Source organism: Sitophilus oryzae, unplaced genomic scaffold (assembly GCF_002938485.1).
Source record: "Sitophilus oryzae breed Bouriz unplaced genomic scaffold, Soryzae_2.0 scaffold_1246_pilon_pilon, whole genome shotgun sequence".
NCBI lineage: Eukaryota > Metazoa > Arthropoda > Insecta > Coleoptera > Curculionidae > Sitophilus > Sitophilus oryzae.
This window is the reverse complement of record NW_022145889.1, coordinates 463,101-489,553: the sequence shown is the minus strand read 5'-3', so window position 1 is coordinate 489,553 and position 26,453 is coordinate 463,101. Positions and strand designations below refer to the sequence as shown.

The 26,453-nt window shown below is 33.3% G+C and overlaps 2 protein-coding genes across 7 annotated transcripts; one reads left to right on the top strand and one right to left on the bottom strand.

The window, feature by feature from the left end:
* LOC115874238 (lysophosphatidylserine lipase ABHD12-like) lies at positions 1-26,453 on the top strand. Of its 6 annotated transcripts, none has more exons than XM_030889336.1 (9): positions 1-130; positions 368-441; positions 496-695; positions 2,375-2,493; positions 2,552-2,851; positions 17,086-17,336; positions 17,395-17,553; positions 23,255-23,382; positions 26,052-26,453. In XM_030889336.1, exons 3-9 carry the CDS (start codon positions 574-576, stop codon positions 26,104-26,106), a joined length of 1,134 nt encoding a protein of 377 aa, XP_030745196.1. In that variant the 5' UTR covers positions 1-130; positions 368-441; positions 496-573; the 3' UTR covers positions 26,107-26,453. The 6 variants fall into 6 exon arrangements, with proteins under 6 accessions (XP_030745196.1, XP_030745198.1, XP_030745195.1 ...); XM_030889335.1 differs by having other exon boundaries at positions 67-189; XM_030889338.1 differs by lacking the exon at positions 496-695 and having other exon boundaries at positions 23-130.
* Positions 8,604-12,619, bottom strand: LOC115874237 (myb-like protein X). The gene is made up of 3 exons (XM_030889334.1): positions 11,943-12,619; positions 11,260-11,429; positions 8,604-9,202 (listed from the first exon to the last, which is right to left on the bottom strand). The coding sequence occupies exons 1-3, from the start codon at positions 12,579-12,581 to the stop codon at positions 8,626-8,628; spliced, it is 1,386 nt and encodes a 461-aa protein (XP_030745194.1). The 5' UTR covers positions 12,582-12,619; the 3' UTR covers positions 8,604-8,625.

Sequence of the window (26,453 nt, the reverse complement as noted above, 5' to 3'; positions counted from 1 at the left end):
CACTTTTTCCAGTGGCAGAGATTAGTGTGTTCTGTGGCAAAGATACATGTTTATGATCGGTGGTCAGTGGATAGAACCATCCTGTAGAACAATCATAACAAAAAGAATAAAAAATAAAAGTTAGAAAAAGGTATGATAATTCAGAAATTTTATTTTTATAGTAGGATAAACATGGGATAAACACTTTAGGTATTTACTGTAAGCCTTGTCCTTAAGCAATTTTTTATGTTTTTTAAAATGTCATGTTGTTTCGTGGTATAATTATATTTAGCCTGTTTTTACTTTATTAATAATCTATATTGAAATAGTAATGCTTTCATAATCAAATAGATATATTAAAGTTTATTTAAGAATTATTCCTTTTTAGATATATTCACCTACCTTATCTAGTGGTTAAATATTTAAAATTATGCTATTGATAAAAAGGAGATTTATACGAAGGTGAGTGATGCATATATGTACATTGGTAGATTTATATATCTGAATACTTTTTAGTTTGATTATCTCTTAAATATTTCGACATTGTATTGGTATATTTAATTTTCTCGAAATTTTTGAAAACAGTTTTCAATAATGACTGAATCATTCAGGAGTCATAGTAATGATGAAGTTGTTGAGTCAATAGCAACTTTTACTGGTGGATTACTTCTACCTCTATTACCAGTGATTTTTGCTTTATTGGCTTATTTTGATGTGTAAGTATTATTGTTCACTTATTGTTTTCTTTGCATATTTTGTATAATGTTCTTTAAAAATTACTGTTAATAGAGGGTATCAGATTACTCATAAGTAGTGTTGTAAGTTGTAATAGAGAGAATATTCCCATTTGTGATGGGGGAAAGTTCTTCTTTATAAGAACAAGCATGAGCATAAAGAAGCATTTATAAGCAGAAACAAGAACATTCCCTATAAATAGTTTTTACATTTTTTAAAGCGATTCTTTATTTTTGAGTTTAAATAATATTAATTATAAGTACAAATTCTTTCTTGAGTTATGAGAGATACAAAAATATTAAATTAGACGAAAAATGAAAATAATGCGGTCCTGATCAAACAAACAGTCATAAGTTATGTCACAATATGACAAATCTATTATGATTTCTTCTTCAGAGATTTGTCCTAAATATTCTCAGTTATATTCGCTATGAAAAGTTACAAAAAGTACCTACACTGTAAACATTGATATATCACTCTGAATAGAATGATATAATATGTCATTTAACCAAACTATTCGTAAAAAAATGCTTTTTCTAAATATGCCAATGAGAAGGGCTATACTCTTTCCATTTGTTAAGATATGATTAAAAATATAATTCGGGCATCTTTTAATTGTCCAGGACAAGACGCGAAAAATAATAGACACTCAAGTCTATTTTTCCAAGGCATCTTGACTAAAATTAGTGTTTTTAACACAGCCATGACATTCTAGGTTGAAATTTAAAATACGATTTTTTTAAGCAAAAATATCAAAGTTGCCATATGATATGCCATTCTATTCAGAGTGTCATTTTCTATCGAATAAAGTAAAACTTGCATATATGTACTAACATACCAAATCTCGTTTTTTTATATGAAAAAATAAAAAAGTTATAGGGGGTGATCCACTTTTGAGACGTACCTGGTATATGTAATATTATACCGTATGATCGAATAAAAACGGCATCAGCGATGGCTATGAAATGAAGATCGCTGTCATTTTATATGTAGAATTATATGGGAAATGTCATCAATCGTTAATTCATAGCCATCGCTGACGCCGCTTTTATTCAATATTATATAGATTTGGCTACGGAGTTGTCGTTTTAATTCGCAAATTGCAGTATATGTAGTGTTGATATACAGGGTGTCCCAGGCTGAGCGCGCATTAGAAGTTTCTAGAGAACCACAATATCTAGATCGACAATATCTAGATCGGCGATTTGCACATCATTGTTTTACAACGAGATCTATCGATTAAAAATATTTTCAATATGGCGGCACTTCCGGAAATACCGGAAGTTGACAGCAACTTTCTTATTTTAAATGGGTGACCCCATTTTTTATTGTATACTTAAATTTTCTGTAAAATTTTATGAATTTTGATATTAAACACTCTATATCTAACATTAACCGTTTTTGAGAAAAAAAATATTTAAAATTTTTGGACACTATCAAGAAAAAACTAGAAAATAAGAATAAATTTTAGAAAAGTAACTGATTGAATTTCCAACCGATTTTCTTTGCGATAATAATTATAAATTCTCTACATTTGCTCGTTTATGCTTGTTTTTTGTTGGAGAATGTTCTCCAAAAATAAATTCTCAAGCATGATACAACACTACTCATAAGGGAGACTAAATAATATAATTTTATAAGACTCTATATTTTGTTTCAGAATAACATTTGGTGTATTTAAAGTCAGCTTGTCGATTTTCTTCTTTCTTTTTGTAATTTTTCCTATTATATACAAATATTCTTATACTTTACAAAGATATGCAGTATTCCTAACATTTGGTGAGTTTGATAGACAGTTTGATTGTGTTTTTATTTGCAACTATTCTTTGAATTTTAGTTCATGTACCATTAAATGCTGATTATAAGAATCCACAAAATTATGGTTTAAAGAATTCTAGAAATTTTTATATTAGTACAGATGATGGTGTGGATCTTGGGGTTTGGCAGATATTACCAGAGAATGCGTCGCAAATAAATGATGATAATGATGAACTTTCCTTTCAAAAGGTTATAAATAACGGACAGGATATTATCATTTATAGTCACGGTAATGGCGGTACTCGACTAAGTAGCCATAGAATTGAAATGTATCAAGTTTTGAGAAAGTATTTTCATGTATTTGCACTTGATTATAGAGGTAAGAATTTCTATTAATATATTTTTCAAGATTATACTGGGTGCGTCTCAAAAGTGGCTCACCCCTATAACTTTTCTATTTTTTCAGATAAAAAACGAGATTTGGTATTTTAGTATATGACATAAATTATAATCGATTGACGTATTCAATTGTTTTGTGTCACTTCCTGTTTCACCGGAAATGACTACAACGTTTGATTTTTAAATGGCACCCTCGGTATTTTTTTACTTTATTCGATAGAAAATGACATTCTAAATACAATGACATATCATATGTCAACTTTTGATATTTTTGCTTCAAACAAAATTGAATTTTAAATTTCAATCTAGAGTGCCATGGCTGTGTTAAAAACACTAATTTTTAATCAAGGAGCCTTGGAAAAATAGATTTGATCATCTAATGTTATTGGTGTCTTGTCCAGGTCGGTTAAAAGATAATCAAATCGTATTTTTAATCATATCTCAGTTTTTTGAAATGGAACGAGGGTGGCTCATTAGCATATTTGGGAAAAGCATTTTTTACGAATAATTTGATACCACACACTTGGTATTCCGAGTCAAATTATCCTTATCGCATGTTGCAATTTCTAATAAACCATATTCGAAAATGTCAAAAGTTGACATATGATACGTCATTCTATTCAGAGTGTCATTTTCTATCGAATAAAGTAGAAATATACCGAGGGTGTCATTTAAAAATCGAAAATTGTAGTAATTTCCGGTAAAACAGGAAGTGACAGAAAACAATTGAATACGTCAATGAATCCTAATTTATGTCGTATATTAATATACCAAATGTCGATTTTTTTATCTGAGAAAATAAAAAAGTTATAAGGGTGAACCACTTTTGAGACGCACCCGGTATAATAGTATTTTAAACTTAGAAATAGACATGAAACAAAAATTAAGTATTTTTTTGGCATGTCAAATAAACATTGATCCAAAAAATGTTCCTTTTGGATCAAATCAAAAACAAACCAAATGTTTTTTGTTAAAATTTTAAATAGTTGAAGTATTCTAAATTCCTAAGTACCGTAAAATGGGGGGAATAGAAACATAGTGGTGAAAATAAACAAAATTTCTGAAAAAAATCAAATCACGATTAAAAATATTCAAAGTAAAAAGAGTCGACATATCTAATTTTGCTATCATTGGTAATACACAATAAAATGTAAAAACTATATTTTTATCTGTGGCAGCACTGTTTCCGTCAATCACCTGATCAATAAATGTGAGATTGATTTATCACCTATTTTGTATGGCGCGAAAACTTTGTAAATAAAATATTTATTTTTAAAGTAATACATAAGCTGGTACATCTAAGTTGTTATATTATATGTATTGTTAATGATTGTTAAACCTACTTAAATATGTAATAATTTACTGTTTCTAATCACCTTGTTGAAGGTAGAATAGATAAAAACTTTAACATCAATGTGTGTCTCTATTCTCCCGAATAGCAGGTGAATAGAAACACAAATGTTATTTTTATTTAATATTTATACGCATATTTTTCAAAAATCAAATTATATGTATGCGCAAAGAACAAACAAAGACCCATGTTTTAAAATATTCGGGAAAATAATACCACATTTTTATCAACCGGTATATCGCTAATAGCCTACGAAACTGTTTCTATTCACCCCATTTTACGGTACTGCATTGGGAAATATTAACCTTAGTAGAAAACTGTAGCGTTTTTTTTAAAACACTACCACTGCGAACGGCAGCTTTTCATCGGAGAGCAGTCGTGGGTAAGGTATTTTACTAGAGCGAAAACTAATCAATAACAATAAACAAAAAAATACAGATATTGGGCGCCAGGCATGTGCAGAGAAAGAAAACACAGTTGTATATTACTTAAAACTAATGACTATATTTATTCATGATGTTCTTTGCTGGTACATGACATTGTAGAGTTCTAATAAATATATAGTGGTTATATGTCAAAAAAAATAGTATTAAGAGTTGTACTAAATATCTATAAAAGTAATACCATTACAAGACGTAATGTAATGAAACCTAAGATCTAAAACATATTTTAAATATTAAATCGACATGAATGTTCCTTAACAATCTAACCACTAGACATAGTCTGTACGATATTACTTAAGATGTACGTTATTGTTTAAGACTGAAAATGTTTAAAATGTTAAATGTAAAACTAGAACTTAAATCTACGCTTAGCTGTTCTTTATGTAATCTTGCTTCAAACAGTAACAGCGTGAGGTGGTCTCGCATTTCTGCACTCGGCCATCCAATACAACAAAAGGGGCCAGAATGAGGACACCATGAATTGATACAGCCGTAACTACTAACTGGCTTATAGATGGGAACGAAGCAGCATGGGGCTCAAGCTACATCCACGCTGGGGCACTTTATATGTAAGATAAATCACTCCTACTGGGGACACTCGTCCACGGGACATCCGTCCATAAGATAATGGTACAAGGGAACACTACCCGTACCTTGAAACACTACTACGACCTTGGATAATGCCTGTACCTTGGACACAGTCCGTCCATAAGATAACGGTACAGGGGAACACTACCCGTACCTTGGATACTACTAGGACCTTGGATAATGCCCGTACCTTGTAAATAGTCCGTCCATAAGACAATGTACGTCCATAAGATAATGTACGTCCATAAGACCCTAAAAATACGAAACTCTTGTTTAGAACCAAACAAGATCTAATAAACAAAATAAACCTACCTCGAAACACTTCCGAGGAGTTAAAATTACAAAAAAGAATATACATGGACAATTTTAGAACAGTACAGCAGTAAATAGATATAATTTTAAAGGTTATAGAATATTAAATACTTGACCTTTGACCAGTGTGTGAGATGATCAAAATTTTAAAATTCAAAATTGTTCAGAATTAAACATCAACAAAAGTCGTTTACCGCATATGGAGGGCTCTCTCCAGTAGGTATGATTTTAGAGCCTTGCGAAATGCGGGAAAGAATGAAAGCGATTTGATATTCAAAGGCAGATGATTGTACATTTTTTTGGCATTGTACAGTATTGAACCCTTAACTAGTTCTGAGCTCGGGGTTGGCAGATAAAGATCGTGCTCTGCATTCCTAAGTGGATAGTTATGAGATGGCCTTTCGGGAATAGCAGATATGTGCTTGCGGATTAAGCAAACGGATTCAAAAATGAATAAAGAAGGAAGAGTCAGTATTTTCAAATTTTTAAAGAAATTCTGGCAGTGAGTTCTACTGTTCAGTCCCAATAAATATCGAACTGCTCTCTTTTGAAGTATGAAAACACGATCAAATTTTGTTGCGCAGCAAGTACCCCAGAATGGAAGGGCATAACGAAGATGTGACTCAAAAAGGGCATAATAGGCTATTCTAGAGGTTGAGAAGTTAAGTTCCTTAGAAACTGATCTTAGCGCAAAACAGGCAGCGCTTAGTTTCTTTGATAGAGCTTCAATGTGAAAGTCCCATTTTAACGAGTTGTCTACAAGAAGTCCTAAGAATTTCACAGAGTCCACGACGTCAATAGTAGTGTTATTAATTACAAAAGGTTGTATAGTACTTTTATATGACAAAACTTTAGTTTTTGACCACTACCCGTACCTTGGATACTACTAGGACCTTGGATAATGCCCGTACCTTGTAAATAGTCCGTCCATAAAACAATGTACGTCCATAAGATAATGTACGTCCTAAGACCCTAAAAATACGAAACTCTTGTTTAGAACCAAATAAGATCTAATAAACAAAATAAACCTACCTCGAAACACTTCCGAGGGCTCAATAATAACCAAAGAAACTGTCCTTTCTTCCATGTAACATTCTGGAGGACAAAAGAAAAGGGACGCCAACGTGCCAGCAAAATACCATGCCATTACAAATACAAGTTAAGTTGGGACATCCAAAACTCTACCCTAAAAATATGCAGTAATAATATCGAATCTAAAAGGATAATATTTCATCTTTACCTGTTGCTTTGAAATAGCAGCTGATTCAGATCACAAAACACATACACAAGGAGAAGTGCGAGCGCCTTGCTAAATATTGGAAAGTGAAATTGACGTTTAAATTTGACACTGTTGACAAGTCTACTGCTACTAGCGCCCCCAATATCGCTTGTAGGAACTACGGACTAGATTGTAACGCCTGGCGGGAACTTTAAAAAAAGAAAAAAATTTAATTCATTTATTTTTAATTATGACATACATAAAAACACAAAAAATACACCATTTTTTAAAAATATGTTTAATATCATTATCAAATATACAACAGAAATTAATTTCAACAAAATAAATTAATAAAATTAAAAAATAATGTTACAAGTAGATCAAGAGACAAAATTAATTATAACAAAACTGAAAAAAATGGCGTCATAGATGGCTTAGAAATGACGATATATATCATAATTTTGAAAGTAAAATTATATAGGAAATGTCATCGATCATCATTTTGAAGCCAACTGGACGATTATTTCAAACATACAAGCTGAGTTCGTTCATAGTGCTCTGAGAAATCTAGATAAACAAAGAATAATAAATTAAAAGTATTCCAGGGAAAAAGAGAGGAAAAACCTGTATCGTCTCTGATATCTGTCAGGGTTTTGTTGAAAGTGTCATCTTTTTGCTCGAAGTTTTCAGGTCGATTAAAAAGATGACATTTACAACAATACTTTGCCGTAACTTTCACAAATATCAGAGAGAGAGTACAGGTATTGCCTCTCTTTTCCTCTGGGATGCTTTATATCTGTTCTTCTTTGTTTACCTATATTTCTAAGAGCATAATGCCAAACACGACTACAGTATATAATAATTTCAATATCCTAAGTGGAAAGAAAAAAGATCACCTTTCTGTTTTGTACTATGGTCCCTTTCTTCCGATGGCTCATCTCGTTGATATTTAGGAAGGTATCCATAAAATATATATTTTATTATCGGTCCTGGGATGAAAAAATATAAAATTCAATTTCATTTGATGATCCTTTTCTGTCACCTAAATCAGGAGAATGACAATGAGCATGTTAAGATGAAAAAAAACTTATTTATCAACACTTACCTACACGTTAGTCCAAGGAGTTTTATCAAAAACCTATATTTGCCTAAATAATTTATGTATTCAATTTACAAAGCAAACTGCAGCGTGTAAACAAAAGAAATAAAATGGCGACAAGTCAACGTCAACGACCCGACAAGGAGAAAAGTGGTGTTCAAATAACAAATTATGGGTTGCAAAAAATTGTTTTTGTCTCCTTTCAACGCACACTTTAGAAAGAAAAAGAGATGAACAGTTATACTGGAAGAATGTCAAGGTTTTATCTGTCACTCTTGTCAATAATTTATCGGTAAGGAAGATTCCTAGAAAATCGCTTGTATTCAAGTTTTCAACCATTTCCAGTTCTCCCATAAGAAGTGTCATCCACCTGATTCAGATTATACAGCAAGATTTAAATAATCACCATTTCTAAAAGCCGGGATGGTTAGGTTAGGCTACAGAGCGCTAAAAGCAAAAGTGAGTCAGACAGTCAGAGAGTCAGCACAGAAAGTTGACCGAAGCGATGTTGACAGCGCCTCCACAGAGCGATAACAGGGTTGTGTCAAACGATAACAGGGTTGTGGACTAGAGAACGTAAAAATTACGCCAAGCGCGTCAAATAAATTATCCGGCCTGATCGATAAGGAATCCGGTGACGATACGCCAGACATCATATATAAAAAATACATGTAACGAACTAAAAACGTTACAAAACATTAATAAGATAGTGCAGATATATACCGTGATTATGTATATTTATTTATATTTTTAAATATTTAGATAATTCACAAGTCGATAGTGTTGAATATTTGTCTTCAATCTTATGATATGTAGATTCATTATCATTCTTTGTTCCAAAGCAAGCCAATAATAAATTATACCATCTAGTTTTGGTTTTAGAGCCAATAGGTACAATTTGTACTGAACGAGAGGTAGTCATTTTTACAGTTTGGACTTGCATAGGAGAATCTACAGCAAAACTACAGTGTGGGCTATTTTCTTCTAACTGTTCCATGCGATCTTGATTGCTGTTATTTTCTAATATATTTTTATTCTGTTTATATTCTTCATATAATCCATTATTATTCTTGTTCAATTTGTCTAGCAGTATATCTGTTTTAATATGTCCTTCTAGCTTTCTAAACAAAGTCCAGTAATAATTGTCTAGCTCTGTATATTTAGATTCTGGACCGTTAAAGATGCAACTGAGGCGAGCATTAGTTGGATCAGGTGCAATGTCGCTGCAATTTGTAGGAAACGATATTGTTCCAATTGTTTTAAAAGTTGCATTCCCATCGTTAAATGAACAATCTAATTTTGGTCGTGGCAAACAATATCTAAAAAATTGAAGGTTATATTTTACTTATAAAATCTTCTATACAAATGTTATTTATAAGTAGATTAAAGCTGTAATAAATGAAAGATCAATTATTTCAATTTCACAATGACTGTTGTTTGTATGTATTACATTTTTGACTTATGTTTTAATTTTTAATGAAATCAATTAGGTATTTCTTCACTTAGCATAAGGTCTGTTCTATCAACTTAAGCGTTGAGAGTAAAAATTCAAGACAGTGACACTCGGCCTTGAATGACGGCCGCGAGACGGACGTGACGCGCGAGAGGAGAAGTGGTAGCGACAGTGTTGCCACAGCTACCCCGTTGTAAAACAATTGAGCGTCCGGATTGCACAACGACCTTAGCGCGTGGCCGCGGGCAGCCCAGTAGGCAAGCGAGACAGCGACGCGCCGATTTAACAAAATAAATAATTTTAAACCTGCCGTCGTGTCATTTCGTTAATAATTATCGTATCGTGTTGATTTTTGCATAGAAATACTCATGAGTCTTTAGCACTTCCGACAAGCCTAAATAAATGGATTATTTTTTATATTTTCGATTTGTTTACATTACCCGAGCATATTATAACTTTGAGATAAAAATTTCTGTTATAAATTTTAAAACTGACAAATATGAATACTATCATTTAATTAGTTATACATTTAGTTACAACATATTCAAAATTTTGGTCTATGAGTTTATGCTAGGAGTAATAACGAGTATAAATAAAAAAATGGTCAGTACAACGCTCGCCGTTTTTAGCGCACATTCAGCTTTGGTTTTAGTTTTAGCGCTATTTTTACAGAAAATAAATTCTGAACTTTGATCAAATGACAAGAACATTATCATTGCCAATATCTCCTGGTTATAATGTAGTTCTTTTTTCAAAATATTGCATTGTTTTAGCTTAAAAAAAGACTTGAATTATGCGGCTTTTTTGCGAGAGCTACCGGCGCTGCGTTAATAAAGAGATGGCTATGTACGTCAATCGAAAGACAGTATTTGCGATAGTCTTTTGTATACAGGGAGTATAGAAAATTTTTGAAAAACCTGAACTATGCGGCTTTTTTGCGAGAACTACCGGAGCTGCGTCAATCATAGCCACAATAGACTAATTTTACCTCGTCACAAGATTTTTTGGAAATAGTGCTTCCATTTATCCGGATTTCTACTAACTTTTGACTTTTCTTTTGGATCGTATTTCTCTCTATTTAATAATAAATAATTTAAAAAAAGGCACAAATACTACTGGTAGTAAACAAGCTGTGGCAAAAATTTTCTATACTCCGTGTATACAAAAGACTATCGCAAATACTGTCTTTCGATTGACGTACATAGCCATCTCTTCATTAACGCAGCGCCGGTAGCTCTCGCAAAAAGCCGCATAATTCAAGTTTTTTTTAAAGCTAAAACAATGCAATATTTTGAAAAAAGAACTATATGACAACCAGGAGATATCGGCAATGATAATGTTCTTGTCATTTGATCAAAGTTCAGAATTTATTTTATGTAAAAATAGCGCCTAAACTAAAACCAAAGCTGAACATGCGCTAAAAACGGCGAGCGTTGTACTGACCATTTTTTATTTATACTCGTTATTACTGCTAGCATAAACCGATAGACCTAAATTCTGAATATGTTGTAACCAAATGTATAACTAATTAAATGATAGTATTCATATCTGTCAGTTTTAAAAATTATAACAGATATTTTTATCTCAAAGTTATAATATGCTCGGGCAATGTAAACAAATCGAAAATATAAAAAATAATCCAGTTATTTAGGCTTGTCGGAAGCGCTAAAGACTCATGAGTATTTCTATGCAAAAATCAACACGATACGATAATTAGTAAAGAAATGACGGCAGGTTTAAAATTATTTATTTTGTTAAATCGGCGCGCAATAACGCGTCGCTGTCTCGTTTGCCTACTGAGCTGCCCGCGGCCACGTGCTAAGGTCGTTGTGCAATCTGGACGCTCAATTGTTTTTATAATTATAAGAAATGTTTAATAATGGGACGAATGAATTTTTATTTTATACTATTATTAGAACATACTTGCAGCCTTTTACGTGTTTGCCCAGAACCAGTATATCTACCATACATGCCTCACATTCGTTTTCAGTAGACTTTGGATATTTATCTTTTGTTAAAAATATACTATCAAAAAAAGGTTTTGTGTTTATCGCTATGTTTGTCATATGCATTACAGTTTGATTTTGGCCATCCTAAAAAAACATAAAAATCTTAGTTTTTTTTATAAATTTCTTGATCATAGAGCAATTAAATTATTATATTTTTTGATTTACAAAGTATGTTAAGTTGACGTTTCTTTTAGACACTCAGTGCTAATCTGGACGGTGTCTTTTGTTTACGCGGATTCCGAATTGTGACCCTCAGTCCATAATGGCCTATCGGTTTAGCGATAGGCCTATCGGTTTAGCGATGTCTAAATCGACTCTTACGAGATATGTGATCTCATCCGAGATTTTACATAAAAAGTTTACATACAATAATATACAGAAATATGATTGTGATACATTTTTCCAGATTTACATTTACTTTTTAATAAACTTAAGCTTGTTAAGCTGAGATAGTTTTCAAATTACTTTAAAGTAAATAACACTCGGTTCTAAAGAAATATAATTTAAGCTGATTTATTAGACCTGCGTACATGTTTAGCTATAATTATTTAATATATAACTGCCGAGATCGATGAACTATCTTCAGATTTCATTTACCTTATTTTCGGTATCACTTTCGGCGTTATTTAATTCGTCACTTACTGGTTCTTCTTGAACTTTATTTATGTCATTCTGTTCTAAATCATTTCCATCGGCATCAAGAAATTCTGAATCTTTATTATCTACATCAGTAGAGTGTATTGACGCGTTATTAGACTTATTAGATGTATTAGATCTATTGGATCTATTAGATTTATTAGATTCATTAGATTTACTAGATTTATTAGACTTGATTTCGTCTGTATCATTACTGTCCATTGCGTGTGTATCGTTGACTTCGGGAGATGTTAAATTTGTATTTTCTAAATGGTCATCAAAGTTCTTTGTTTCTTCAGTTTTATTGTTTTTGTCACTGAATTCCTCGTCAACTAGATGTTGATTTTGATTTGTAGCGTCATCTTTGTGTTCAACGTGTTTAAGTTCTTTTGCTGAATTGTCTACAGGTTTATAATTTGACTCTTCGTTACCTTTTGTCGTTTCTGGTGTCTCCGGATGGGTTTTGTCGCATTCACTTATGGGACTACCATTTTCTCCTGAATTTATGCCTGTTATGTAGGTTTTTCCACACGTTACGGTTATTACGATAGGCTCTTTTCCATGATTTTTTCCGCAAAGGCAGATATGTTTAGATGACATAATCAGCTGTCAGGTGTCATTTATTTGTGTGATGTTAATCAAGTTTAGATTGGAAAGCCCGTAAAAATTTTAGGTCGCGAAATTATTTTGGGTGGCGACCGTTATACGCGATCTGGCGCTGTTATAGCGGTCGCTAAGAACAACGGCAAACAAAAACAGAAATAATTTTCTCTTGTCAAAGTCGGAATCTTCAAAAATCATAATAATCTTTCAAAATCTAAACCGCTCTCATTAAAGAAATTCCGAAAAGTGTTTATAGCGTCCATTTTCAAATTAATATTGCTATCTTGTGAGTTTAATTCAAGTTTTATTTACTCCAACCGGTGATAATTGTGAAAAAGTGGCATTAAAAACTTAAAAAGCTGTGCTGTGAACTGTGAACTGCATGCAAAAACCATCGTGGATCGTGGCACGTTCCATAGGTATTTCATACGTGTCCTTATATAAAATAAAGTTTCTTGTATGCAACACATTGTATTTTATTTATAAAATTAAACGAAAATAATAATAAATTTGAATAAACAATATTTGACGATATAATTCCGGAAAAAGCCGAACCGCTCCGAAATTTTCAAAAGTTTTGGGTCGCGACCGTTGCAAGATAAGCGCCAAATAGTGTTTACATTGTCCTTATGGGCACTTTCTAATCTAAACTTGTTTCATTTATCTCTGTGTTAATTCAAAATTGAGGTTTGTAATAGTAGTATTTTTATGGAGGAGCTTTAAGCTCTATCCTTTTGGCTCGGATCGATTTGTACCATTTGCCAGCATATTAGTTAGATTTCCAATCGTCTGGAATTTTGGAAATCTGATTCTTTTTTTCGTACGTTTGTAGTCCTAATTTCTTATTTGTTATATTATGTTTCTTTCTAACTGGATTTTTCTTCTCGATTTATCGCTGTTCTGAAATATTATTCGAACTAAAATTTTAAAAAGGTAGGTAGTGCGCCAGGCGCGCACTGAAGTGATGTGGCGGTGGTGAGGTAAAGGAATGGCGTGAAGCATAGGAATGGTGATTAACTGGCGTGGCACTGGAATAGTAGCGAAGTGGCATGAAAGTGAAGTAATGCGTACTGCAGTAGTAAGCGACGTTGGTGTTACTGCTTCATCTCATCAGTAATTTTATTATTATCGAAAATGTCATCAGCCTCAGAGGATGAACTAAACACATCGTTATTGGATTCATCCTTTGTGGCAGAAAAATAAAACGTTTGGTATTTTAAAAAAAATATGTATAAAAAGAATTTGAACCTGGATGACATATATAAATAATATAATTACGTATTGAAAAGGCAGTTGCAATTCAAACTTTATGTGATCACCAGCCGCTTGCCAGTCGAAAATTAAACTTGTTGGAGACCAGTGGCACCCGACTCCATCGCCACCCCACTCTTAGATAAGATTAGATTCTTAGAGGTGGCTTTCGGCCTGATCCACTGCGACCTTCTCAGATCTATTATGGTCCTCTTCTGATCTGATTACATTCTCCAGTCCTATTCTTTTCACAAAAGTTAGCAACTTGGAGACTGAACCCTCCATGTATCTCCCTGGCAATGGCTTATCATTGCCTATTACCGAGAACCGCACATTTGCCAGGCTGTCAAACCGACATAAAATGTGTTCTGACGTTTCTTCTTCAGATTGGCAGAACCCATAGCTTCGTCTGTCAGTCCCATCAGCTTTAGATGCCTATTTAGCTTACAATGCCCTGTTAGTAGACCTACTGCAGCTTTGACTGTCTTTCTGTCCTTGCTTATCAAATCTACCGTGAATTTTGGCGAATGTTCTACAATGAACCTTTTCGCCTGTCTCTGTTCTGGTGAGTTTCTCCACCATTCTAGAGATTTGTTGGCCACCTCCGTGGCCATTCTCGTGACCGCCTTTGCAACGCCGCAGAAGGGTTCTGGGCCCATGAATGGCATCGATGAGTCTTGCTTGGCCCTTTCATCTGCCTTTTCGTTACCCTTGTGACCCTCCTGCGCTGGCACCCAGGCCAACGTAACAGTGCTACGTTCGCCCAAAGTATTCAGAGCACGCACACAGTCCCACACTAGTCTAGAATTGACCTCCGCGGAGCCGAGTGCCTTTAGCGCCGCTTGGCTGTCTATGAAGATGGCCACAGAGCGATTTGTTCATTGCTGCCGTATTATTTCTTCTACACTATAGTGAATTGCCGTTATTTCTGCCTGGAAAATTGTGACATCTTCAGATAGGCTTACGTGGAAGGATCTCCCTTGCTTCGGCCCTACTATCTCAGCTCCTACGCCTTCAGACGTTTTGGAGCCGTCTGTATACCAGGTTGTCTCAGCTTGAATGGGTACACCTTTACTCCAGTCTTCCCTTCCTGGTATGGTTATTTGCATCAATTGGTAATCCCAATACTTAATCACCCCACTCTTATTGGCGCGGCAGAATTTCTTTACATAGGCTTTGGCAGATCCACTTACCACTCGATTACCACACCGGTGCCACGTTTTGGTGAGCGCCTTGCTTTAGGCAAGGTGCGCATTGAAGTGATGTGGCGGTGAGGCAAAGGAATGGTGTGAGGCCTGGGAATGGTGATTAACTGGCGTGGCACTGGAATAGCGGCGAAGTGACATGAAAGTGAAGTAATATAATATCGCACTGCAGTAGCAAGCGACGTTGGTGTTACTGCTTCACCTCATCAGTAATTTTATTATTATCGAAAATGTCATCAGCCTCAGAGGATGATCTAAAAGGAGAAAAAAAAGAAGAAAAAACATAATATTGTTCATCTTTTGTGACAGAAAAATAAAACGTTTGGTATTTTTAAAATAACGTTTATAAAAAGGATTTGAATCTGGACGACCAAAAGTTTAAACTTTTCTATCAAATGAAGATAGTGATATTTTGCAAGTTACAAAGAATAATATAATTCACATTTTAGATCACAGTAAAAAAATATTTAAATAATATAATTACATACTGAAAAGGCAGTTGCAATTCAAACTTCACGTGATCATCACGCTTGCCAGTCGAAAATTAAACTTTTCGAAGACTGGTGGCACCCGACTGATGCCACGCCACTTACAAAAGACCGCTCCAGCGGCACTCCACTCTTATTAGCGCGACAGCGTTTCTTTGCGTAGGCTTTGGCAGATCCACTTGCCACTCGATTACCACGCCGCTGCCACGTCACTTACTTACCACCTTGGTGCGCGCATTGCCTTAAACATCTAGAGTTAAAACGTTTGTCACTCCCGCCCAGCAGAGGAGCTTTGACAAATGAACCAGGTCGGAGCGAAGGGGAGCGGGCTTAGAGTTGAGTTGTTGAATAATAATAGGTATTAGTATTAATAAAAAAAATCCCTAGGACATCAACGAAAATATGCAAAATTTTTAATGGAGTGCCCGGAGATGTTTACCTTGGAATTCAGTTACTTTGAATATATTAATATGAAACCTTTTGTATTGTGTTTTATAGATAAAATACTAAAATGTTTACCCATTTTTTCGTTTTGCTTTTAATTTCTCATTTTACTAATTTTAGTGAACTATTAGTTTTTCCCTTTTTAGCTGATTTTTTTTTCAATATTTTTTTTTCTAATATATTTATTGTAGTAAATGAATCCAGTACATAAGCTATGTCTAAAAAATGTCTATACCTATGTGGCGGATTTATCTCTCCAAAAAAATCCTTTATGGGTGTTTCGCCACTGCACTGCAAGAAAAATCTACAAAATAAAATAGTGATTTTTTGTAAACACTTCTGCGTTAAACCTAAACGGACACTGCTTGTCAGAAGATGTTTAAAGTAATAAAAATTTGCCTAACAAAGAAAAAAATGCTTAACGTTTCGGAAACTTTATCTTTTTTCGTCGTCGGAAGCAAAAAAATACAAAGAAAAAAGATACTATAAAAAAAAAAACTATAAAAGCAAAATGTTCTCGAATAGTTTTTTTTTTGCTTCCGACGACGGAAAGAGATAAACTTTCCGAAACGTTAAGCATTTTTTTCTTTGTTAGGCACATTTTTATTACTGTAAACATCACTTCTGACAAGCAGTGTCCGTTTAGGTTTAATGCAGAAGTGTTTATAAAAAATAACTATTTTATTTTGTAGATTTTTCTTGCAGTGCAGTGGCGAAATACCCATAAAGGATTTTTTTGAAGCTATGTCTATTCTGCTTATATTCTGATCATTAAAATTTTGATTGATATAGAATTATACAGGGTGGCGCCTGATCCGGTGACAAAACCACGATTTTAATATTATTTCAATGCGATGATGAACTGTAACCGGGACGGCGCGGCGCGGCGCTAATTTCTAATTTTTAATAATGGAAGTTGTACGAAGTTTTTATTGGCTCCTGTAAAATCCTGTTGTTTAGCCCTCGATATGTCACACAGTTCATTACTTGGATATGAAGGTCGGCGACATTTCATATATAATTTTATATATAAGATAATAGCGATCTTCTCAAGCCAACTCGAACGCCGTTTTTTTTTCATCATCATATGATATATTTTTTGTGTTTGTACAGGATATGGCGATTCTACAAGAGCATCACCGAGCGAATCAGCTGTGGTCAATGACGTGCTAACTGTTTATCAATGGATACGGAATCGAACAAAAAGCAATATTTTTATATGGGGCCATTCGTTAGGAACCAGTATTTCTAGTCATGTTGTATTAAAGATTCAAAATTTATCCATTGAGAGGCCATTAGGACTAATTCTAGAATCTCCATTTAATAATATGAGAGATGAAGTAGGCGAGTTTCCTTTAGCTCAGGTAATAAGTGTGTAAATCAAACCGAGTTCTTTACATTTAATTTACGAACTACTTGTAGCTATTTAAACATTTACCTTGGTTTGGCGCAACTGTCGTTGGTCCAATGGCGGAAAACTTTCCATTTACTACTGATAAGTACATTTGTGGGATCAATATTCCAATTATGATTCTCCACGCTGAAGACGATAAAGTTGTACCTTTTAAATTAGGTCATAAGGTAAGCGATATAAGTTACTATGGGGAGAGTAGCAATCTTAGATCTTATAAACTTCGTGGATAAAGCCATGCCATATGTATATTACACACGACTTTGTTTACGGGACTTCCACGTGCATTTTTCTGTTTATAGCTACTGAGCATGCGCAGAATGATATTAAACGTGAATGCTAACTTGGGGCATTTTTTCGCTGCGTTGACAACAATTATTACTGAAAATATGGACCTTTAAAATTTTTTAATCAAGATAATGCTAAGGGCTGGCAAAGGTTAGTCTTGGGTCGAGATTTCCGTATGTAAGAAGAGTATAATGCGTTTATAATGTACTGAACAAAGAGAGGACAGTAAACACGTTGCCAAACGTATGAAATAAACGGAGAAACTGTGCACATCGCTAAGAGACATGGAAGGGGATACAGCAGATTTGTCGCAGTTGACCGGTCGACCCAATCAATACCTCTGTCAGTACTTAAAGTTCTAGGGAAAGGTGTACGTCATGCGTTCAGCTTCACGATTTAATTACGTCTCGTGATACTCAATTTGTTTATTTATTAACGAGTCGTTGTAATTTTCCCTATAGCTTGAATTTTTTTAAGTGCAAGCTAGAACACTTGCATTTTTGGTAAAAATAAGTGGAATTGAGTGGGTGTTTGATAGTGGTCGCGCTATTAGAACTCTGAATTCAAAAATCGATATCTCGAAATCTATTAGAAATAATAGATTGTAGTTTTTCCAAGAACTTTGTTAATATTTCTGCTGTATTTTCTTTAATCTTTATCAATAAAAAAATTACACGATTGCTGAAAATTGCTATGCTCTAAAAGTAAATGGATGGATTGTTTACAATTTTTGAATGGAAAAAACAACCTTATCGAATTTTTCTTATGTAAACATATTGTAAAATATCCGATCTTGAAAATAAAAAAAAGTTTCAATATCTAAAGTGGTTCTTGAGTTATGGCCTGTTATGTGTTAAAAGTTGAGTCTTTAAATTATCGCGATTACTGACGTTTCTCGTTATAAAAAAAATGACACCTAACGATATCCTTATAATTCCATTTCAGATGTTCAGAAACATGTCTAATGATTTTATCTAGTTATCTCTTGAAAAAAAGTCTTTTAAAAATAAGCGGTTTGCGATCGTGATTTTACTTTACTTGATAGGGAAAAGCGTATCGGCAACGCCGCAACAGCACACCGTCGCGCGTCGCGTTGATCGGTCGTATTTCTCTCACTCCGACTTAATAAGATCCCTATGCGATTTACTTCCACACATGTAAATGCCGACCAAAAAGTAACAGTTGCCAGCACGGTATAACTGACACGTGTATTTATTATTTTGAAAATATTTGTTATATTATTTCAATAGACTTTTTATATAAATTTAAACCAAAATTAAATCATATACCTAGGCTATAAATTCTTTTTTAAAAATATTTTAAAATACCTCTACTACTTTAAGAAATAGCTATGATGAGTGGGCAACACATGGAATCAGTAATCAGGGAAACATTAAAATATGTTTTAACATTGAAAAGTCAAAACCATGTCAAAACCATAGACAAACAAATAAAAGGAGACTGATAAATCTCATGGTAAAGAGTGGGACCGCGTTCCCGTAGCGCAACTCAGAATAACAATTTTGAAACCAATTAGCAGGACCATGGCAGGACATAACTCAAGAACCACTTTAGATATTGATTTTTTTTGTTTTCAAGATCGGATATTTTACAATATGTATACATAAGAAACAAAACAATCCATTCATTTACTTTTAGAGGATAGCAATTTTCAGCAATCGTGTAATTTTTTTTATTGATAAAAATTTTCACATACTGTCTACAAAGAAAATACAGCAGAAATATTAACAAAGTTCTTGAAAAAACGACAATCTATTATTTCTAATAGATTTCCAGATATCGATTTTTGAATTCAGAGTTCTAATAGCGCGACCACTATCGAACACCCACTCAATTCCACTTATTTTTACCAAAAATGCAAGTGTTTCTAGCTTGCACTTAAAAAAAATTCAAGCTATAGAAAAATTACAACGACTCGTTAATAAATAAAAGTAAGTATCACGAGACGTAATTAAATCGTGAAGCTGAACGCATAACGCAACACCTTTCCCTAGAACTTTAAGTACTGACAGAGGTATTGATTGGGTCGACCGGTCAACTGCGACAAATCTGCTATATCCCCTTCCACGTCTCTTAGCGATGTGCACAGTTTCTCGGTTTATTTCATACGTTTGGCAACGTGTTTACTGTTCTCTCTTTGTTCGGTACATTATAAACGCATTGTACTCTTCTTACATACGGAAATCTCGACCCAATACTAAACTTTGCCAGCCCATACGAATAACAATATTATTTTTTCTGTTTAATATATTTCTATATTTTCTGTTTCATATATTTCCCGAGCTAAAATTTTAATTTATTTTGTAAAAATGACATATGCCCAAAAGAAAAACAGACGATTCGTCGGTCAGTGTCAATGACAAAAATGAAGCCAAGTCCAACAAAAATTAAGCGAATTCCAATAACTTTATAAGATCTAAGGTAGCAATACTAACTAATATACCGGGTTAGCAAAAAGTAGCCTAGATCCGGCTAAATATTACAAAGACCAGTAGTGATAGTTTTTTGAAATTTTATACATGCAGTATATTGATAATAGCGGATTTTCCAATAACAATGCAAACTTTTATTCTTTAAATACAAAGCTGTCAATTTTATTACTTGTTTAAATTCTTCTTAATATTCTAAACTGATGTTCTAAACACAGCTTACTCACTAGATAGCTAGTCATTTCACGAGGATTTACATGGAACACTTCTACCTCAGAGCCTATAGAGGCCGAGGTTCAACAAATTAGAGACAAGGTGAAATTTGGCATGGAGCTTCATTTTGTAGATCTTTAAACATCCTGAAACCCCAGCGATGAACCGTTGAGCCCGTCACCCCAAAACTACCCCTACCAGGGGTAAAAATGGCCATTTTTTTACTTTTTCTTCAATACCTCTAAAACTACGAATTTTAGGAAAAAAAGTCACGAGTAAAAAATTGAAGAGAAGAAAATTTTCTACCACATAGGTAAAGAACCAACATTTTTAGAATTTCAGTGGCGCAGGTGCGAATTCTTTAATTTAAGAGGATTGTCTTAATAACCCACCATTCTGTGTTTAACTTCAAATGAAAGCATTTTTGAGATAAATCTCGAGACCAAAAAATTTATTAGGATACAAGTTCCTATAAAAACGATCTTTTTAATGAAGGTAAGTTACCAGTGGCGGAGATAATTTTTTTAAATGTGCGTTTTTTACATTTTAAAAACATTGAATAAGAAAAATTGCTGTTTTACAAATAATTTCAAATGAAATAGGTATATTGAAGAATTTACACGTTTAATAACAAAATAAGAAAAACCTTTTAATAATAATTAATAACAAAATAAGAAAAACCGAAAGGCTCAAAAATAGGATAACTTATCTTAAGGATAGTCCTCATTCATTTCCACATTTGTTGGGTTCGTACATGTAATGCCATTGCATTGACCACATGTCATGGTGCAGGTGAGTCCCATTTGCTTGCATGTACATGCTTTTTTACAGCCTCCCGAAGAGCAGTTACAAAATGTTTTCTCTAAAATCCATGTAGGAGCAATGGGCTGGTCTGAATGTATTGGATTCATCTCTCGATTTTTCATTTTCTAACCCCAATCTTGCGGTGGTAAATTGTTATTTAACCAAGCCTGGTACCTGTAAGTTAAAAATGAGAATTTAGTTTAACATTTGAATGCAACATAAATTTAACTTACCTGATGAAAAACTCAAGTCCATGATATTTCGCACTATTGGAGGTAGGTGGTAATGATGCCAAGTTGAAGTTGGTATTAAGACTTTGTTTAGCTACGTACTGTTGATAAAGAATGTATCTGGCACTATCCAAATCTACTTTTTTTGTCGAGTTTTTAACACATGCTGCTATAAAAAACTGAGATGTAACTTCTTCTAACTTCTCCTTTGTAGCCTCGGGATTATAAAATTCTTTTAATAGCTCACATAACTTTTTCTTTTGGATGGTGTTCACTAAATTAATCTTTCCTTTATTGATTGATATTGGGTTTTAGAGAAAATTTTTTGCAATTGCTCTTCGGGAGGCTGTAAAAAAGCATGTACATGCAAGCGAATGGGACTCACTTGCACCATGACATGTGGTCAATGCAATGGCATTACATGTATGAACCCAACAAATGTGGAAATGAATGAGGACTATCCTTAAGATAAGTTATCCTATTTTTGAGCTAAGGATTTTCTTATTTTGTTATTAAACGTGTAAATTCTTCAATATACCTATTTCATTTGAAATTATTTGTAAAACTGCAATTTCTCTTATTCAATGTTTTTAAAATGTAAAAAACGCACATTTAAAAAAAATATCTCCGCCACTGGTAACTTATTTTTATTAAAAAGATCGTTTTTATAGGAACTTGTATCCTAATAAATTTTTTGGTCTCGAGATTTATCTCAAAAATACTTTCATTTGAAGTTAAACACAGAATGGTGGGTTATTAAAACAATCCTCCTAAATTAAGGAATTCGTACCTGCGCCACTGAAATTCTAAAAATTTTGGTTCTTCACCTATGTGGTAGGAAATTTTCTTCTCTTCAATTTTTTACTCTTGACTTTTTTTTCTTAAAATTGGTAGTTTTAGAGGTATTGAAGAAAAAGTAAAAAAATGGCCATTTTTACCCCTCGTAGGGGTGGTTTTGGCATGACGGGCTCAACGGTTCATCGCTGGGATTTCAGGATGTTTAAAGATATACAAAATGAAGCTCCATGCAAAATTGCTGCTTGTCTCTAATTTGTTGAAGGTCACCCATGTAAAACGATGTATCGGCCCTGAGCTACTCGTACTTACTTCGATACTCACTTATCTTAAGGCCGACTCTGACGACTCGTGTACTTGGCAAACATTTTTTTATTAGCATACAGGGTCCGGCGATAGTGCGTCTTAGTTCCTATAATAAATATAGCAATAGCTCTTAGGGTTTGGGTTGGATTGGTATGGTTTGACACTTTCGTTTTCATCTGTTTGATTGATATTTTGGTTTGACAAATGGCTAAATTACCGCCGGCGGTATTGGCAATTGCTAGTTATAGCTCTAGCAATCAAAACAAGCTGTAAACAACAAAACAAAAGAGTGAAACCAAAGCAATCAAAACAAGCGTAAGCGCAAGCATATTTTTGAGAATAGAAAAATGTTTTCTCTTATTTTACCAAAAGTTGCATTGTTCCTCAACTCAAGCTCTTTAGTTTTGTCTAAACAGCATTAGAATATAACATTTTATAGAAAATTTGGTAATTTCGAGGACCCTATAAAGTGAAACGGATCCCAAATAACACCAAAAATATAATAAAATATTTTGAAATCTAGTGCATTTTTTAATTTAAAACTATACTAAAAATGGTTAATTTTTTAGATCTTGTTAGTTTTGTCAATTTTCCCCTATCTGCTAAAATAAAGTGGTGGGGGAAGGTTAGATCTGTTTTAATTTAAATGTTAATAACTTTGGATCCAATAAACGAGAAGATCGTCTAAAAGAGCATTCCTTTCTCTATATTTTATCGTATAAACAATAATTATTATTAGCATGTATTTAATTTTTAAGTGATACAATTAATCTATTTTTTTGTAGCTATATAAATCTGCCAAAGAATGTAGACTTGATCATCAGGGAGATATTCTTTTCCATTCTTTCGATGGGAAGTATCAGTTCGGACATAAATATATATGCCGGGCTACTGATTTGCCTGATAAAATAAGGTAAAAATCTTTGAATAAGAAGACTAAGGAAGGAGCATAATGAATGAACGTATTCATGCATGGTGGGCGGAAAAAGCACTCTAGGGTGGGGATCCTTGACAGTTCTGTTTGACGATTCATTTGACACATTTGAATTTGATTTGAAATTTTGTGGATTTGTCAGTCTTTACGGAACTTATTTTATGTTATTTATTATTTATTCTACTACTGATAGTTGTAAGCAATGTAACTGAACGTTTACACATAACTTTAGCTCCGACCGTATGTCGGATAACTATGAAGACATACGTTCAGTATTTCTTCGAATTGTCTTGCTTAAGTTAGAAAGAGAGCGTATAAAAGGGAATTGATTTGATGTTAATCATAGTTTTGTGACGTGCACGCAAAGATCCGTTGACCCAACTGTAACATCATCATTCTCAGCTTATTCAACCATTTCCAATTATGGTGTAACCTCCTTCACATGTTTAGATGCAATCGACAATATCCCCCATCTGATGCAATCTACCTTTATTGGAGCAATAAAATTTCAAAATATAAAACAAAATGTTTAATTAAAATGTATTCCTGTTCAGTTTCTTTTGATACACCCTATGAATGTTTTTAGGACGCGAAACCCACCTTCTTTTATTGGCTGCATTTCTCTTGTATTTCTTATATTACCATTATTAATTTTCTACTTTACTGTACAAGGTGTCCCACTAAGAATAGCTCTCGGCTGTATCTCATAAAATTTAACCGTAGGGCCTGCGAAAAAAATACCGTATGATCGAATAAAAACGGCGTCATAGCGATGGCTATGAAATGAAGATCGCTGTCATTTTCTATGTAAATTTATATGGGAAATGTCATCGATTTGTCATTTAATAGCCATCGCGGACGCTGTTTTTATTCGATCATACGGTATTTATAACTAATGAGGCCATGAGAACTTGCTGGAAATTACTTTCAAGTTTGTATAACGGCCGCTAGAGGGCGCAATCGCTATGGAAAATAAGAAAATGGATTTTTTACAAAATTTAGCCTAGATAAGGGGTACTAGGTACTATAAATAATAGCTTCATGGTTTCGGTGAACTATCCTGACACAAATTTCTTTTAGAAAATGAAGCCTATGTTACCTTAAAATGAACTTCTTGGATTATTTGACTAATATCTAATGTGGAAAAACACGTTTCACATATCCAAACTAAAATTTGTTATTTTATTTTTATACCAAATTCCCAGGTTTTGGTTTGGGTTGGATTGGTATGGTTTGACACTTTCGTTTTCATCTGTTTGATTGGTATTTTGGTTTAACAAATGGCTAAATTACCGCCGGCGGTATTGGCAATTGCTAGTTATAGCTCTAGCAATCAAAACACGCTGTAAACAACAAAACAAAAGAGTGAAACCAAAACACGCGTAAGCGCAATAAAGTGGTGGGGGAAGGTTAGATCTGTTTTTATTTAAATGTTTATAACTTTGGATCCAATAAACGAGAAGATCGTCTAAAAGAGCATTCCTTTCTTTATATTATATCGTATAAACAATAATTATTATTAGCTTTTTAACTTAGACGCTAGGGGGCGTAGTCTTACAATTTAACAAACAGTTAACATTAAGTGATACAATTGATCTATTTGTTTGTAGCTATATAAATCTGCCAAAGAATGTAGACTTGATCATCAGGGAGATATTCTTTTCCATTCTTTTGATGGGAAGTATCAGTTCGGACATAAATATATATGCCGGGCTACTGATTTGCCTGATAAAATAAGGTAAAAATCTTTGAATAAGAAGACTAAGGAAGGAGCATAATGCTATCCATGTATTCATGCATGGTGGGCGGAAAAAGCACTCTAGGGTGGGGATCCTTGACAGTTCTGTTTGACGATTCATTTGACACATTTGAATTTGATTTGAAATTTTGTGGATTTGTCAGTCTTTACGGAGCTGATTTTATGTTATTTATTATTTATTCTACTGCTGAATAGTTGTATAAAAGGTAGTAAATCTAGATGGAAATTGTGGCAGAACTTAAATTAACAGTAACACTATCGCGATTTATCGAAAAGACTCTAAACTAGTTGGTTGTGCTTAGCGTGCGGTAGATCTCGGCAAAAATTAGTGAAATAATGGAACAACTTTTCGCTAGTAAGTATATAATATACATACTGGCAATAAACCGATCATTTATGAAATTCACTTAAATTAACTAAATTATATATTTTTCTTGCATTTTGGCTTTTATTTGCACTACTTGTCAAAGATCAGATGTCAAAGAATTTGATACGTTAATTTGACTTACCTGCTTCAGTAGCGTATCGGATGTTTGTGTTAATAACTACTTATTATAACACCTATTTTATTAGAATTATATATTTTATAACAATTTTAATAGGTAACACCAACATTTATTCACAACGTAAAATAAAATAACAAATTATTGAGTCTACCCCGTCTACCCCTACATCATAGTTTTACATTTTTTAAATAAAATTAGAACGGCACTGATAAACCGGAATTTAAGTCGGCCATATTTGAGGCCCATCGCGGTGTACCTAAGATTTTTGATATGCTCCTTCCTTAGTCTTCTTATTCAAAGGTAAAAATTTATTTTTTGATTAAATAATAAAAATCATATTACAGGATTTATTAAACAGTTTATATTATATACTTTTTTTACAGTGATTTCGTCAATTATGCATATGAGACTAAAAACAAGAACAAATTGCAGTATTAATAGCAATTTATTTTAACTACGTGCCTACAGTACAGCATTCTAATTAAAGAAACGTTGAATTTAATAAGTATAGCATGGTAATACAACTGTGATTATTTTTGTAGGTTGTAGTATTATAATTAATTATATTGTAGAATTTACCAATTATTTAGGGATCGCAGTGATATTATATTGCTTATTTTAAATTAGGTACATTATTTCTTTTACATTTATTATTTATATTAAATTTACAAAGATCTATACATATTCTGATAAGACAAGTAATCTTTTAATAAATAAGAATTTTTCTTTGTTTTTTATTTCAACTTCGTAGCATTTCACAAATGTTACATTTGCAAGAATAGATG